The sequence below is a fragment of the Etheostoma cragini genome, chromosome 10, assembly GCF_013103735.1.
Source record: "Etheostoma cragini isolate CJK2018 chromosome 10, CSU_Ecrag_1.0, whole genome shotgun sequence".
Classification (NCBI taxonomy): domain Eukaryota; kingdom Metazoa; phylum Chordata; class Actinopteri; order Perciformes; family Percidae; genus Etheostoma; species Etheostoma cragini.
Genome location: NC_048416.1, coordinates 19,882,293 through 19,897,080, shown reverse-complemented (window position 1 = coordinate 19,897,080; position 14,788 = coordinate 19,882,293). Strand labels below are relative to the sequence as shown.

The 14,788-nt window shown below is 39.0% G+C and overlaps 2 protein-coding genes across 2 annotated transcripts; one reads left to right on the top strand and one right to left on the bottom strand.

The window, feature by feature from the left end:
• Nucleotides 1-242: 242 nt before the first annotated feature.
• Nucleotides 243-6,033, bottom strand: clic2 (chloride intracellular channel 2). The gene is made up of 6 exons (XM_034883622.1): nt 5,694-6,033; nt 3,536-3,645; nt 2,875-3,000; nt 2,659-2,759; nt 2,103-2,284; nt 243-754 (listed from the first exon to the last, which is right to left on the bottom strand). Exons 1-6 carry the CDS (start codon nt 5,745-5,747, stop codon nt 593-595), a joined length of 735 nt encoding a protein of 244 aa, XP_034739513.1. The 5' UTR covers nt 5,748-6,033; the 3' UTR covers nt 243-592.
• Nucleotides 6,034-9,540: 3,507 nt separating this feature from the next.
• si:ch73-335m24.2 (protein eva-1 homolog C) lies at nt 9,541-14,190 on the top strand. The gene is given in 9 exon segments (XM_034883610.1): nt 9,541-9,587; nt 9,589-9,659; nt 10,523-10,728; nt 10,815-10,938; nt 11,654-11,806; nt 12,685-12,828; nt 12,905-12,976; nt 13,064-13,144; nt 13,419-14,190. Coding segments are annotated over 9 exon segments (1,266 nt in total). The 5' UTR covers nt 9,541-9,555; the 3' UTR covers nt 13,802-14,190.
• Nucleotides 14,191-14,788: the final 598 nt, after the last annotated feature.

Genomic DNA, 14,788 nt, shown 5'->3' with positions numbered 1-14,788 from the left:
TCTTTCTGTGTTTCTTTACTTCACAAGAGGATTATATCTACAACTAAGTCATCTTATGATTTGTGTGTGGGCTTAATCAAATCATGAGACTTTAGGCTTTTAATTTGGTGTGCTGCATGAGCGTGTCTATGAAGATGTAATGCTTGCAATTTATGAGTGGAGACAACGGTCCCGTCAGCGGGACGGCATCGAAGAGAGCATAATATCACTAGTCAGCACACAGCAATCAAGATCATGACCACTGAATTTAATAATTGTTTTTTATTAGTGAGAAAGTGAGAGGATTGAATCATCAGCATGGAAAAATATCTATGTACACTATAAACAGTCAATTGCACATTTGTGGCATAAACGTGGCATAAAGATACCATCTGTCTAAGTGACTATGAATGAACAGTCAATGCATGCAACCAATAAAATACTTTGCTTCAGCATGTCCCAAAGTCTTACTGCAACAGGTGAAGGGTTTAAGGTGGAATAGTGTTGAATTCATGGCCAAAGTTTATTCTTGCAGGTTGAAGCGCTCTCTACAGATCACCATCTGCAAATGCATGCTTACGCTGAGTAAAAAACGGGACAGAGCATTAAGGTTTTAATTCCTCTTGTTGACTACATTAAAGTAAGTTTTCTCGATTTCAATGTCAGCTGGACACGTCTGTTTGAACTCTTCTCTCTCGTAGGCATTTTGAAGGTATCTCCACACGCCTGTGAACTCTGCAGGGATGTCAAAGTTGCAGTACTTCTTGGCAGCAACCTGAAATAAATGGTGAGGAAGATTTAAATTACAGGTGCATAGATGAGTACTCAGATCAGAACAGAAGTACTCAGATCTTTTACTTAAGTACAAGTGCAAATACAACAATGTGAAAATATTTTATGCTGTACTGTTTAATGTTCTTTCCGACAATGTATCATATTTTATGCTAAAATCCTAATCTGTGAAGTCTATGACAGTGATATAAATGCAGTGGATAAAAAATTACATTATTTATTGTTTTCAACGCAATGGATAAAGTAGTATAAAGTAGTATACGACAATGAAAGTAAACTGTAAAAATACTACTGAAAATGAAAGTATGTAAGTCTTATCAGCAAAATTAAAGTATAGAAAGTAAAAGTATTCATTATGCAGAAAATTGGCCGTTGTAACTGATGTATACTTATAAATTACATTAGTACATTGTTTTATACCAGTCCAAGACACGTTTCTTATTTTTTCATGTAAACCCTAGACTCAGAGTGACTCATGTATGAGGCTGAATACGTGTAAAGTACACAGCATCTCTGTTCCCTGTACTATTCAAACTTTAAGGACAACATGTCTCTGTGATATGATAATGCTTGACCCTGAAGTCTGAATAGTACAGAGTACAGCAGGTGTTACCATGTTCTTAATGCTGATGCATCAATGTGTGAGAACACTTTACTGTTCTAGCCGGTGGAGCTAGTTTTTAACACTTTATACACAGTTCTGTAGTTTAGTCCAGTTGTTTGCAACCTAGGGGTCGGGCCCCTTCAATTGGTCACATGATACCTCTGAGGGGTCGTGAGATGATACATGAGAGATAAATAAAGATAAAAGTTCTGATTCATACTTTTCTACTTTATCTTATTTCTTGTTTTTCTTTGGTGAAATATTGTAGAATGTTACCCCTTTGGGCCTTGAACAGTTATTTAAATGAAACCATCTAAGATTAGAGGAAAAATCCCTCTGTGGTGGAACTATTTATCAAGTCATAGACATCTGAAATGTTACAAGTTTCCCCAGAGGCTGTTTTTTTAAGGAGTAACAAGCCAAAACAGTTAAAAATCACTGGTTTAAAATTTAACAATGCATTGGATTTTACAAATGTATCATATGTTTTTATGTAAAGTCTGAACATGAAAATAACATGTAACCATATAGCGGTCAAATAAATTAGTAGTGGAATAAAAAAGACAATACTTCCCCTCTGAAATGTAGTGAAATAGAAGTTTAAAGTAGCATAAAATGCAAATACTCAAGAAAGTCAAGTACGACACGTAATCAGCCAGGAAACAAAAAAAAACTAAACTATTCCAGATATTACCAAAATAAAAACACAACTGATGCTCTGTCTCACCCTGATAACGTGCAGTTTGGGCAGCAGGTTGCAGTCAGCCAACGTGAGGCGGTCCCCATCCAGAAACTTCCTCTTGGAGATGGTGATGGTTTCTCTGGAGTTGTGGTCGATCTCCTCAGGGACAGGTGAGATCAGGTAGTTGTCCAAACGCTTGAATTCCCGCAGCAGATTTTTCTCGTGGACTGGCGGGTCAAAACATAGAGATATGTTGTGTTGTTTTTAAGTGGTGTAAATACCTACAGGTAAACTGTAAGGTAAATTAAGTATTTTAAGTATTTTCAATTTTTAAAGTACTTTTGAGCTACGTTATGTGAGCGCTTCCGTTTGATGCGACTTTATACATTTACTCTACTACATTTAACATCTGTTGTTATTTGTTACTTTGTAGATTAAGTTGTTGTATTCACGTTGTGATTAGTTTATAAAATACAATGGATTGTAATGGGTTAATCCCGTCAAAATGAACATAAGCAAAAATCTGCTTTTGAAGCATAATATCTCACCATCTGTATAGATGGGAATAATTGAGAAAACATTACAACAGCATCCAACTTACACGCGTTATTGGGACTGTTCTTGATGAAAGCAGAGAACTTTGCAAAAATGTCAGCACCCACGTCAAAGGACTCTTTGTTTAGCGGGCTGAGATGAGGATACCTGCAAGAGTGAGAGAAGAAAGGAGAAGCCCGGGAGTAAACTTGTTTATTGAGAATAAGCCATGATCAAAATCACACCTTATCAATATCTGTGTAATGATTAAGCGCAACAATACCTGGGAGGGGCCAATGTTTGTTCAAGAAACTCCTCGATTTTGATGAAGTCTGTTTTGAGGGTGCCGTTGTAGAGGAGGAAAGGAGGGTTGGTCCCGGGGGCCAGGTCTTTGAGCTCAGCTGGCTTCCTGCAGGAAGAGAATGTAGAAAGTAGTCATTTAGTTCATTCAATCAGACTTTTATCAAGCACGTCAAAACTTAGAGCGTGTTGGTTATCGAGGCTGCCAGAATCAAATGTGGCTCTGTGGATTAATGATTTTAACATTGGCTGTTGGTTTAGTTAAAAAAAACACAGCACTGGGAGTGGTTGGCTGTCTAAAAGGCCTGTGTGTGTGTGTGTGTGTGTGTGTGTGTTCTGAATCATTCAGTTATCAGCATCATTTCAAAATTTCCTAGTCTTATTTGCTCACAGGTAATACCTTAGAAATACACAGAATAAAGCCTCAATTAAAGAAGGGGTTTGTTTGACAGTGACAGACAGCTCTTTGTACACTTTGGCTTTACAAGCTCCACCCTCTAACCTTGGTCAAACAGGGTGAGCAACACACCTATTCATGAGTGAGACATGGTTCAGATTGCTCTTAATTTCTCTTGCTTGCTTACAAGACTTCTATGTGAAAGTACCCATGACCAGATGCTCAGGAAATGGGGAGGGATGCTTACTTCCTCATGTCAACCGTGGTCACTGTAAACTTGACTCCTTTCAGCCACAAAACCATAAAGAGCCGCTGACAGAAGGGACAGTTCCCCACGTTCTCACCATCATGTCCAGCCTGAAAAACACAAAAAGTAATGTTCAGCTTTTTGACCACATGAGCCACAAATGTTGTTTTGCCAGTGAAGCAATCACAACATCTCTCTTCTCGTCTGCCAGAAAGCAAGTGATTTTGGAAGTGAAAGGCGAGTCTGGGCAGTTTCCTCATGGACGGAAAAGCAGGCATGGTGTTGGAGTGGAAAACAACAGACACTAACATTTGATCGCCTCCCTCATTGCCCCTCTCGATGTCAAAGGGAATAGTTTGACATTTTGGGAAATTATTTGCTTTCTTGATGAAAGTTAAAATAGTTTGATACCACGGTCATGACTGTACGGTAAATATGAGCAAAGCTAGCAGCCTGTTAGCTTAGCTTATTATGAAGCCTAAAAACAGGTGGAACAGCTAGCCTGGCTATGTTTAAAGGTAAGAAAATCTGCCTACAAACACATCTAAAGCTAACTACATAACAAATTAGAGCATAACAAAGTAAAGGGTACATGATTCACTGTTTTACAGGGGTCTATGCAACCCGTTCTCACTCTACACTCTTAAAATGTGGATGTTTGGACAGTGGCTGTCCAACGTCAGAAGCGACGCAATAAGCACCCTTCAGCATATAGAACGCACCAGGGAGATTAGCAAGAGCAACTACGGCGGCGAGTAGTGTTAATTCTCCTAACCCTCCCGTTCTTCTTTTCCTAAACCCAACCTTCTGTTCTGCTGGTTTTTTTTTGTGGTAAAATATCTTTCTTTTTTCTATATTCTGAAATTATCAACACCCACAAACAATTACATACAATACACTGAGACATTGGAACACATCCATTCTGCGTTTCCTAAACACAACCATGACGTCCTTCCCGCGTGTCATGGAAACGTAATCCTAACCACAACCTTTTCCTTAACTTAACTGTGTTAAAACTGATACCAAAAGTCCAGACCAAGCGTGCTTAAAAAAAAGCACGTTTAGATATGACGCTAAAGGAGACTTTTTGCGACTATAACAACCTGACTAAGCGTAAAACCACAAATGTCATTTTTACACTTACTCTTTGGTACGGATTAAACAAGAGATGTAACGTATACATTTGTAAATTTTAGAGGTGGTGGTCTGCAGTTTTTTCATTTTTATCCTTGTTTCCAGTCTTTATGCTAGGTTAAGCATCTGCTGGCTATATAGCTTCATACCCACACAGGGCCGTTTTCCATCCTCATATCTAAACCACAGAATGTAAAAGTTGCGGTTTTAAACATGAAATGGTCCCAGTTTGGTTTACATTTAGGCAAAAAACTGTCCAGTTCCATCAAGAAAAGTAACGTAGTTTGGGTTAAAATCATGCACATTTGTTAGTTTACTTCCCTTCCGGTTACACACATGTTGCAAAACTTGATGTACGGTAGTTCCTTTTTTTTCTGTAAAGTAAAAAAAAACTGTTTACTTTCATTTCCAAGTTTGTTTGACACATGGACCACCCCGACCTGCCTCTTCCTTACGCTTGTGATTGTTGCTTGAACAAACAACTTATGGGAGAGGAAAGTCTCTGTTTTGTGTATCAGAAGACACTGTCTCTGCACAGATGGCATCAACAAAATCCCATCTGTGGAGAATGAAGAGATCCTTTATGATAATGGTTGGTTTTAGCCAACAAAATAAGGTGAGAAATGAGAAAAATTAATATTTAATCATACAGCTTCCATAGAACTAAACATCTGAATGTGTGCGTGAGTAAAGGGGGTGTGCCTAGTTCAGGCTGGGGGCCAGTCACCCTGCATGCTCTCAGCTCTGTCTGGGTGTGTAATGATAAGGTGGACTGTCTGTCAGAGTCTCCTGATAAAAAATATGCTGTGACCCTCAGCAGGGATACAAACACTTCAGCATCTGTAGCACACAGTATCTGTTGATTGAGTTCTCCTCTGATTGTTTATACATGAACACACGCACTTTTACTACGCAGAAAAGTGGGCAGCAAATCCTTCATCTTTTCCTCTAAAAGAGAGGATATATAACAGGAAAACTAGGACACATTACAAGTAATTAGTGAAATTGAAAAAAAATGACTCACCTTGATGAACAACTCAATGCTTGGCTCCTTGTCAGAGTTCTGCCGAAGTGCCATGTTGTCCCAACAAAAGTTAAATAAGTTTAATTTACTTTCCAATATTTTTAAACCTTGCTCCAGTCAAAGATTCTCCTGAAGTTTTTGCACCCCAGAAGTCAACCCACAGAGTTGGACAGAAAGAAATCAGATAACAGGGCCTTTGGACAAGTGCTGCTCTGGTTTCAAGTGTCTCTGTGGTTGTGGTTGTCAGGAGAAAGTGTAACACCTCCTGGCTGGTTAGGTTTTGTCTGAGGACTCCTTGGAGGCTATCGCTCTGAACATACTTCACAAGTAAGGGGAGAGGGAGGATCCAGAGAAATGGGCGGGGTACTCACTCTTATATATCCAAAGCCAGCTCAAAATAGTTCCCTCTGCTCATTGCAATACATAAGAACTGATAACAGCATATGACTCAAAAGACACACATTCAGACAATTCATTTGGGCCACTCACATTCCAACACGGTTAGATATGGAAGGAAGGATAGATTAGGAGCACTTTTCATATAACAAGACTTTCCTTGACACAAATCACTCACCGTTAAGGCAAACAGAAGAGATGCCTAATCTAATTTTGAGGCAGAAAGTTGTTTTGGTAACACAGGAATGTAAGAAACACCTGAAAAAACAGTTTAAAAGTTTCTTGGTGTGTGTTTGTAATTTTTATTAAGATTTATGGGTACATTTTGCCACATTGATAAAGTCAAAATGAAAAAATATGTCTTTGCTTCAGTGCGTTTTGACTTACGGAAATCCACCTAATGCTCTCTTAAAATGTAATTTATAGCTGAATAAAGAAAAGCAGAATAGAGTTGGTGGGATAAAGTAATTAAGTACATTTACCCAAATGCCAAGAATAAGTACAATGATTAATGTACTGTGAGATTGCCACATGATAGAAGGAGATATTGTTTTGTTCCATTACATTCATTTGACAACTAAAGATAGATTTTAGATGTTAATTCATTTTTATTTCATCTGTATAAACAAATTATCCTTGTATGTATTATAATTTGTTCTGCTTTTATTTACCAAGCACAACTAGAATCTTACCATCAGTTCACTGGTGTGCTACTTAATACAAAAGCTATTTATTGTATTTTCTACCTGTTTTGTTGTTTTTCATACTTGTTGGTTTATTCTTACCATCAAAGCAATTTTGTTGCTGCATACGGAGACAATGACAATGTAACAATGTATTATAAGCTTCATCTTGACCAGTCACAACAATATAATGCTGGTTGAAGGTTAATGCATACGTTATAATAATCCAATAACAGAAAAAATAAGAATGAACTTCTTCTGCATTGTGATTACTTTTATGTGTCATCCTTTGAGTACATATTACTAATAATATGTAAATAGACTTCTACTTGTAATGGTTAGTTCAAGTTAGTTAAAGTAGTTAACACTGTATACAATATTACCTTATGTTGCTACTTTCAGTTAAAAAAGATTTGAATATTGCTACCACTGCTTTTTGCTAATAGTCTAATGGTATCTACTCTACTGGAAAAGGTCAAGTTGGGTTTTGTCACCATTCTTTTTCAAACAATGACGGGATATTTATTTCAGGGGCTTTAGGTAATGCATCAGGGCGATGGGAATCCCCTCAGTGTTTTGGGCATAAAATGAAAAACATTCATGTTACTTTTCATTACTGGGTTGTTTCACATGAGTTGTTGAGGCGTGAAGAAAGCTTTGTGCATTGCAGCTTACGGCTCTCTCCCCCCCCCCCCAACACACACACACAAACGCACAAACACACACACACACACACACACACACACACACACGCACGCACACTGATTACAATTATTGTTTTAAGTAGTAATTAGTAATAATGAAAATAATAATAATAGAAATAAAAAAATTGTGATATCGGCAGTTAACTTTCATCTCATGACCCACATGTCATCAGAGAGTTTGGGAGTGAAAGCTCAGCTCAGTGTCTGTGCTTCTTGTAATGTTTGCAATTACAGTAAATAGGGGAAGGGGAATTTTATGACAAAATCCCCACGTCTTAACGTGGTTAACACTTCCCTAAAGAAATAAGATCAGCATCATGGACAGAGTTATGCAAGCAGCACGAGGAACTTAAAACAGAGGATATGAGGCTCTGTACTCCACTTTTCTTGGCTCTGTGCCATGAAAAACAAACTCATCAAATTGAAATTCCAAACAGATCCTGGAAATTTGATGAATAACACTTCACCATCAGAGGGAATATAAAAATGCCAGAGAAAGAGAAAAAAACATCCTCCTTTTTCCTTTAAATCCTCCTCTTTTTTTAAAAATATCTACAAAGTCAGGGAGGTTATGACTTGAGATTTCCCAAATGTCTGAAAGCTAATCTCCATTTCCACACAGTGGTACCACCCATCCTTCAAGTAGACAGTTTAAAACAATAATTTGTCTCTTTATTGACACTTCCTGTGGGAGGTGAATGGAATTTTACTGGAGTATAAGGTGGGAGTGTCACTTTTACTTACGCACATGATTAAAACGTGGCCTAGCCTCCATTATAATGTCCACTCCGCTGCTATGGAGGGAGTGTTTATTGGAGCTTGTGTGATAAATGTCTGAAGTGCCATTCAGATATTAATTTTGATTCACCATCACAAGTGCAATTTGCTGATAATGTCATCACTGGTGAATAACCTCACATGTATTATGTATCAGTGTTTGGTTGGTATGACAACAGCCATGAAACACAAGGGTTGTGTAAGAGAGGAATTTAAGGTTAAAATCACAGCGTTTATAGTAAACTGAAACTAACTGATTCTGGATAAGCAGAGAGGACATTCAACAAGAAAGATTTCCTGAGGATTTCTGGAAAAAAATCGTCAATGACCTTCTCCATTCCTCTTCAACAGAGGAGAGGGATACACATATCTCCACTGGACACACAGCAGCTGGAAGTGACCTCCTGGAAACAAGTGCCTTATCTCCATAAACAGGATGCCCACAGTCGACAACCCAGTCCAAGAGAATGAATCTTGATTTTGCACGCGCACACACACACACACACACACACACACACACACACACACACACACACACACACACAGACATAAGGTCAAGACTACAGAAGAGAATGGTACTTTGGAAAATACACTTAAGCATAAAGAATAGCAGCAGGGGAAATAGCTGCTCTGTCTCTCTTCAATTACATACAAACTACAATGGTGTGAATTGGACTTCATCAAATTTACAATCATTTGGAAATCCCGTTTGGTCCCCTGGTAATCGTAGTCCCTCGCGAACAGGGCTTGAGTGTTAACTGTTTCCCGCTGCTTCAAGTCTTTCTGCAAAGTTATAGCCTCCTACTTGAAGCTCCTGTGTTCCATTCTTAACACGCAGACATGAACATCAAACAATCTAAAATATAGCTGATAAGTGCATTTCCCAAAATGTCAAACAATTTGATTAAACTTTGTCCTTATACTCAAGCCACAAACTGCAAAAACTAATCAAAAAAGAAGCCACCTTACAGTTTTTTTGCAGCATGTTGATCTAGTATAAATATGTTTTTTCATATTGTGAGTTTAAATGTAAATGTAAACATAAATGGACTGTATTTATGTAGCGCTTTTCTAGTCTTCACAACTACTCAAAGATTACACTGATTAATTGCACATACACACCCCAAGCTCAGACAAAGCAACACTGGACCCTAGACATCAGCTGCAGTCAACTGTGATTTTTTTTTATTGCAAAAGAGGAGGCTGATTCTTGTAAACACAATGCCATCATTGACCCACTGACTGCCCTCTCCCAGGCGGTCAATAGCACAACAACATTGGCACAAAACCCCAGGATCTGTCATGCAGGATATGCACAATGACAGTGCCATGGAGTTACTGCTTGTTCTTATCTATTCTTTTGGCTATGAAGATTCGCTCCGCACATTTGGCTCCTGATTTCTCTCGTAAGTGTTTTTGTCGTCAATAATTGCTTATTCAGGAGAAGATCAAAATGCTGACGGGTTGTATTTTAGCTGTGAAGGGTTCCCATAGGGAGCTTCGGAGAGACATTAAGGATCCTGTGATTTTATCTGCCCATCCTGGTTTCTTATCAGCTGGTGGAACTCATGCTGAAAGAACAGAATCAAGCTAAACAGGTCCTGAACTTAGATATGTCCAAAGGATTAGATAAACTCCAGTTGAGTGGTTTTGATTCCTGGCTATAAAATATGTTGGATGACATCATGGTAACAAATCTATTTTAAGCATTAGTAGTGCATCTCTGTCTGACCTCGGCAGAGATTTCCATTTTTTGTGTGGCTGAAGACCATGAGGGGGCTAACAAGAGGTCATTGTGAGGGAGTGCCTGGTACTGCCCCCCCCCCCCCCCACACACACACACACACACAGAATGCAGGAAGCAAACATGGGGTGGGGGGGCTGACTGTTGTTTTGTATGTTTGTATGTGTTCTGTTCTTAGTCCAAACATCTTAGAGAGCTGCACCCAGTGACTGGGACACCACCCAGTCGACAACCAGGCCCAAGCTGTGAAGACTAAAAAAAGCATCTAGGTCACACTATGAAAAAGGCGTTTCTAAATTGAGTAATAAAAACAAAGCCATTTCTTTGATAAGCATGGAAACCAATTGTCTTGGTAGTAATAAAGCAAATCTGAAACTTCTTTTATTACTGACATAAGTCAGAGTTATAACCATTTAAATATTAAATGGGATAGAAGTGACATTTTAAACCACTGTATTTTAAAATAGATATAACCTTTTTGAATATTTCTTTCCGCCTAATAAGCATCACCTTGTCTTCTCTTAGTATTTCTTCACACCATCCTGAAAAACCACACAGCTCATGCTTGTGAAGGGGACACGCTCATCATCGAGTGTCCCTCGAGGACATCTGTGGCTGTACTCTCAGCTTTCTATGGACGACGTGTTCCTAACCAGTATCTATGTCCCTCTGCAAACACAAACACAAGTGTGGAGGAGGATAAAGAATGCACTTCCTCAGTTGCTATTGAGGTATATAAATGACTCTGTTTTAATAAAATGCTATTGTGATCCACACAGCAGATTACCATAGTCAACACACTTTACTATTCTTTTAGAAAGTGCTGTCAGAGTGTCAGGATCGGCGCTCCTGTACCATCCCTGTCTTGAGTCCAGTGTTTGGGCAGGACCCCTGTCCTCTCACCAGCAAGTACCTTCTAGTGGCCTACAAGTGCAGACCAGGTGTGTCATATGGTCCTATGCCAATATGTGGACAATCATGTTACTAGAACAGTAGCCTACAGGTGGTGGTCAGGGTGCTTATGTTCATAAATCAAAGTATAAAGCAACTAAGTTTGTGTGTACTGCATGTTTAGGCTCTGCAATGTACTTAATTTTCAAGAAGATCACATATATGACATATTAGTTAGAGATCATTCAGGGCTTTTATCCGTATCACACAGTCTTCCTCATCAGGTGATCTGTTGTATGTTTGTATCTGAGGACATGCAAGCTTTGTAGCTGTTAACTTAATTCTTAGCACTTTTAGGACTTTTTGACTTACATGTTAAACATGACTCCATACTTATCTTCAGGAAAACATAGTTTAATGAAGGAAGTGTGATATGTTTAAAAGCCCTGGAAAAGGCTAGAAAGTTGGTGCTTGAGTTTGGTGAAACAACCCCAACTCAAGTGGCTGCCACTGGTTTCTGATCATTCTAGTAAAATATGAAAATCAACATGTAAGGACTTGAAATTTGATTGCGTTAAGTGATCAAAAGTGATGCATTTTCAGTATCTAAATATGATGTATGCAGTAGTGGAAGAAAAAGTAGGAATAAGAAGTACTAAAAGTAGAAATAACACAGTGTAAAGTTACTCTATTACAATATTCCTTATCGTTTATGTTGATGTTCATCAAAATAGTAATTTCTGTGTACCCATGTCTGTTCTTCAGAGCACCACCGCACAAGGCTGGTGTGTGAAAATGAACGTCTGAGGCTCATGTGTAAAAACGAGACTGTCCTTGCAATCTACTCGGCCACGTTTGGACACCTGCTGCATGGCAGTCCTCACTGTCCACAGGAACCTGGATCACACGTTGACATGGGTCGGTAACAGGGCGCTTAAGTGTCATCTAGTGGCAAAATAGTGGAACAAATATTAGTTCTACAGCCACCTGGGGTGTTGTCTCTGACAGCAAACTACACGATATATGGTCATATATCATTAGATCCTAGGCCTTTTTAGAAGGTTTGTAAACCAGCCTGGAATTGCAGTGTCTTTTTGGAACCTTTGTACAATAAATTAATATGGATTAATGAATAACTAAACTGTTAATTATCAAATTTTCTACATGAAAATGGATGATTATGCTGTCAACAGCCCCAGAATATGTGGAGTGAGTGTGTCGACCAATCAGAGGCTGTCTTCCTGGCTAAATCTCAAAATGCATCAGCAGCAATCAGTCTATGGATGTGACCCAGGCAGGATCTCACTTACTTAAATTGCATTCTCGGCTCCTCTTGCTTCCCTTTCTTTGCGTTCAGTCCATCTTACCAAGGACGCATCGGAGAGATGGAAGAAATCATGGGAGGAGATAGAAACCAAGGAACTGTGTTTTTAGATGGCAGCTGAAGTGTCACGTGAATTTGTCAGCTGCATGGGCAGAGTTAGCAACATTTTTCATCTGCACAGCTTCCGGGAAGGCTGCTTTTCTGTATCCTCGCTCATAGCTCCTTGGAGATAGAATAGAGGAGGAATAAGACTCTGACACAATACGTGCATTATTACAAAGGAGACCAGATGGGCAAATGGCTTAGACCCGAAGGGGAATAGACACAGTGGAGAATAATTGATGTGCTATTCATTTATTAGTATGCATTAGAGCTGATATTTGAAACCAGAGCCTAATGTTACAACAAGAAACAATCTTTTCATAATGAACGCATTACAGTTATTCATTTTACTAAACTTAATTTATTTCAGAGTGTTTGTCACCTTCGGCTCTGAGGAAGGTGTCACGCAGGTGTCACAGCAGAGCCAACTGCTCAGTAGTGGCTGATACTTTAACCTTCGGGGACCCCTGCTTTCCGGGCACCAGGAAACACCTGCGTGTGTCCTTTACTTGTGGTAAGTGACAAACCGAATGTTACTGATTGTGACCTAATTTGCTGCATCGTATAAAAATCTCGAATTTTCTATTTAGTGCCCCGGTATCTTCTGGAAGATGTGGGTCGAGGGTCCACGGACCCTTTCATGATCTCAGACTACACACATGGTGAGAGTAAGACTGAAAAACGTACAGGTTTTGTTGCATAAAGCAGACTTAAAATGGTGTTTGAGCCCAGGCCCCTCTCACCTGCAGGTGGATGGTACACTGGCCCCACCTACAGGCCTCAAAACGTGCTCTTAACCAACTCTTTGGAGATCATTGAAAAAATACTGGGTATGTGCACTGATGCCTGTAGACCCCAGGCTATAGTGTTGCATGTACATTTATGATCATTGTTGTAGATCATTTTTAAAAGAGACATAGCATGTTTAAGTTTTAAAACATTTGACAAAAACACAGTGAAAGAATTGGCTTTCCAAACGGCTCAGTTGAAAAACACCAGTATTTTTAAGGAATCATTTTACAGCAGAAGGACAGGATGATATACAGGGCAGAGAAGTATTTATTAGATTGATTCATGATCATCACATGCCTCAATCTTTTTCAGGTCTCCCAGAGCGAGTGGCTCTGTACTTTGTCTCTGGCATCTGTGCTGGTCTGGTTTTCCTGCTCTGCCTGTTTGGGATACGCTCTACTTTAATAAGAGATGTTAAAGATCTGGTTTCCGACCTGAAGGATGAGCTGAAAGCTTCTCGCAGACAGCGCAAGGAGCTCATGGAGGACGTCTTTGACGATGACATCTCAGATACATCATCCTTCCGTCGCCTCACACAATCATACCGCACAACAGAAATTCTCAGTCCTTCCACTTTGACAGTAGAGATGGTTGATCGTAACGTGGATCAGACGAGGGATCAGCCTAACGGAGACATTTGGCCACATCGAGACTCCAGCCCTTATGCCATTCATAAGATTAAAACCTTACATTAAACATTGAGATAAGTTACAAGTACTAGAGAAACAACTGCTAAATCACCTTTGCATCTTTGCTATGAAATTGAGGTTGTGGACTGAAATTACATGCAGATAGGCCTATTTATGTATTTTCATGGATGGCAAATTGACTCAGTAAAGTAGGAAATACACAAAGTCATATCGTGCTAGATTTATTACAATTTTATTAAGATTAACATAAAACGATTTGTTCTTTAAATTAATTTTAAATGCAATGCCATTTATGAAATAACTGTGGGACCAAAGTTTCAGCTTCAGCTAATTTTCTGCCTACATTTGTTTTGGTTATTTGATGTCATGTGAAAACGTCAAAACCAGTATATACTGTACAAATAAAATCATCATGAATATGAAAGCATGTTTTAATGGGGGTGGTTTAATATTTCATAAAGAGCACCTGAAAAGAACTAATGCTCAGTAACATACTGTACATAAGCATTCTATTGCTTATAACTTAAAACCCATATGTTTTTTGTGCAAAAGTCTTGATCCCAAATTTGTACCTAAGGCTATAGGAGTAGGTTAAATGTAGGCTACCTGCAGCAAGGTAATCCTAAACAAGACACCCAATGTGTTTAGCATGATACAAGCTTGCGTGTAAATTTGAAATGAAAATAATTAGGAATTTACCACATAATGTTACACATTTTGTTTCATGGTAGGCTAATTGCTTACAGGGCTAAGAAGCTGCATTCATTTACTCACTCTGGTCTACACTCCGCGGCAGAAGGTGGCGTTATGTGCCTCATTCCTGTTGCCAATCGCCTCTAAAAATCAGGATGATGAAGCCAAATCCACCAATAATGTATGCTGCATTCATGTAGTCTTGAAATAATCGGAAAATAAGAACTCGATTGGGAAAACTCACGAGAATTCCCCCATTGTGAGTTCCATGAAGCACTACATCCATGGAATGAAGGCAAATATCTTGCAACACGACTATACCGTCACATTACGCAGTAA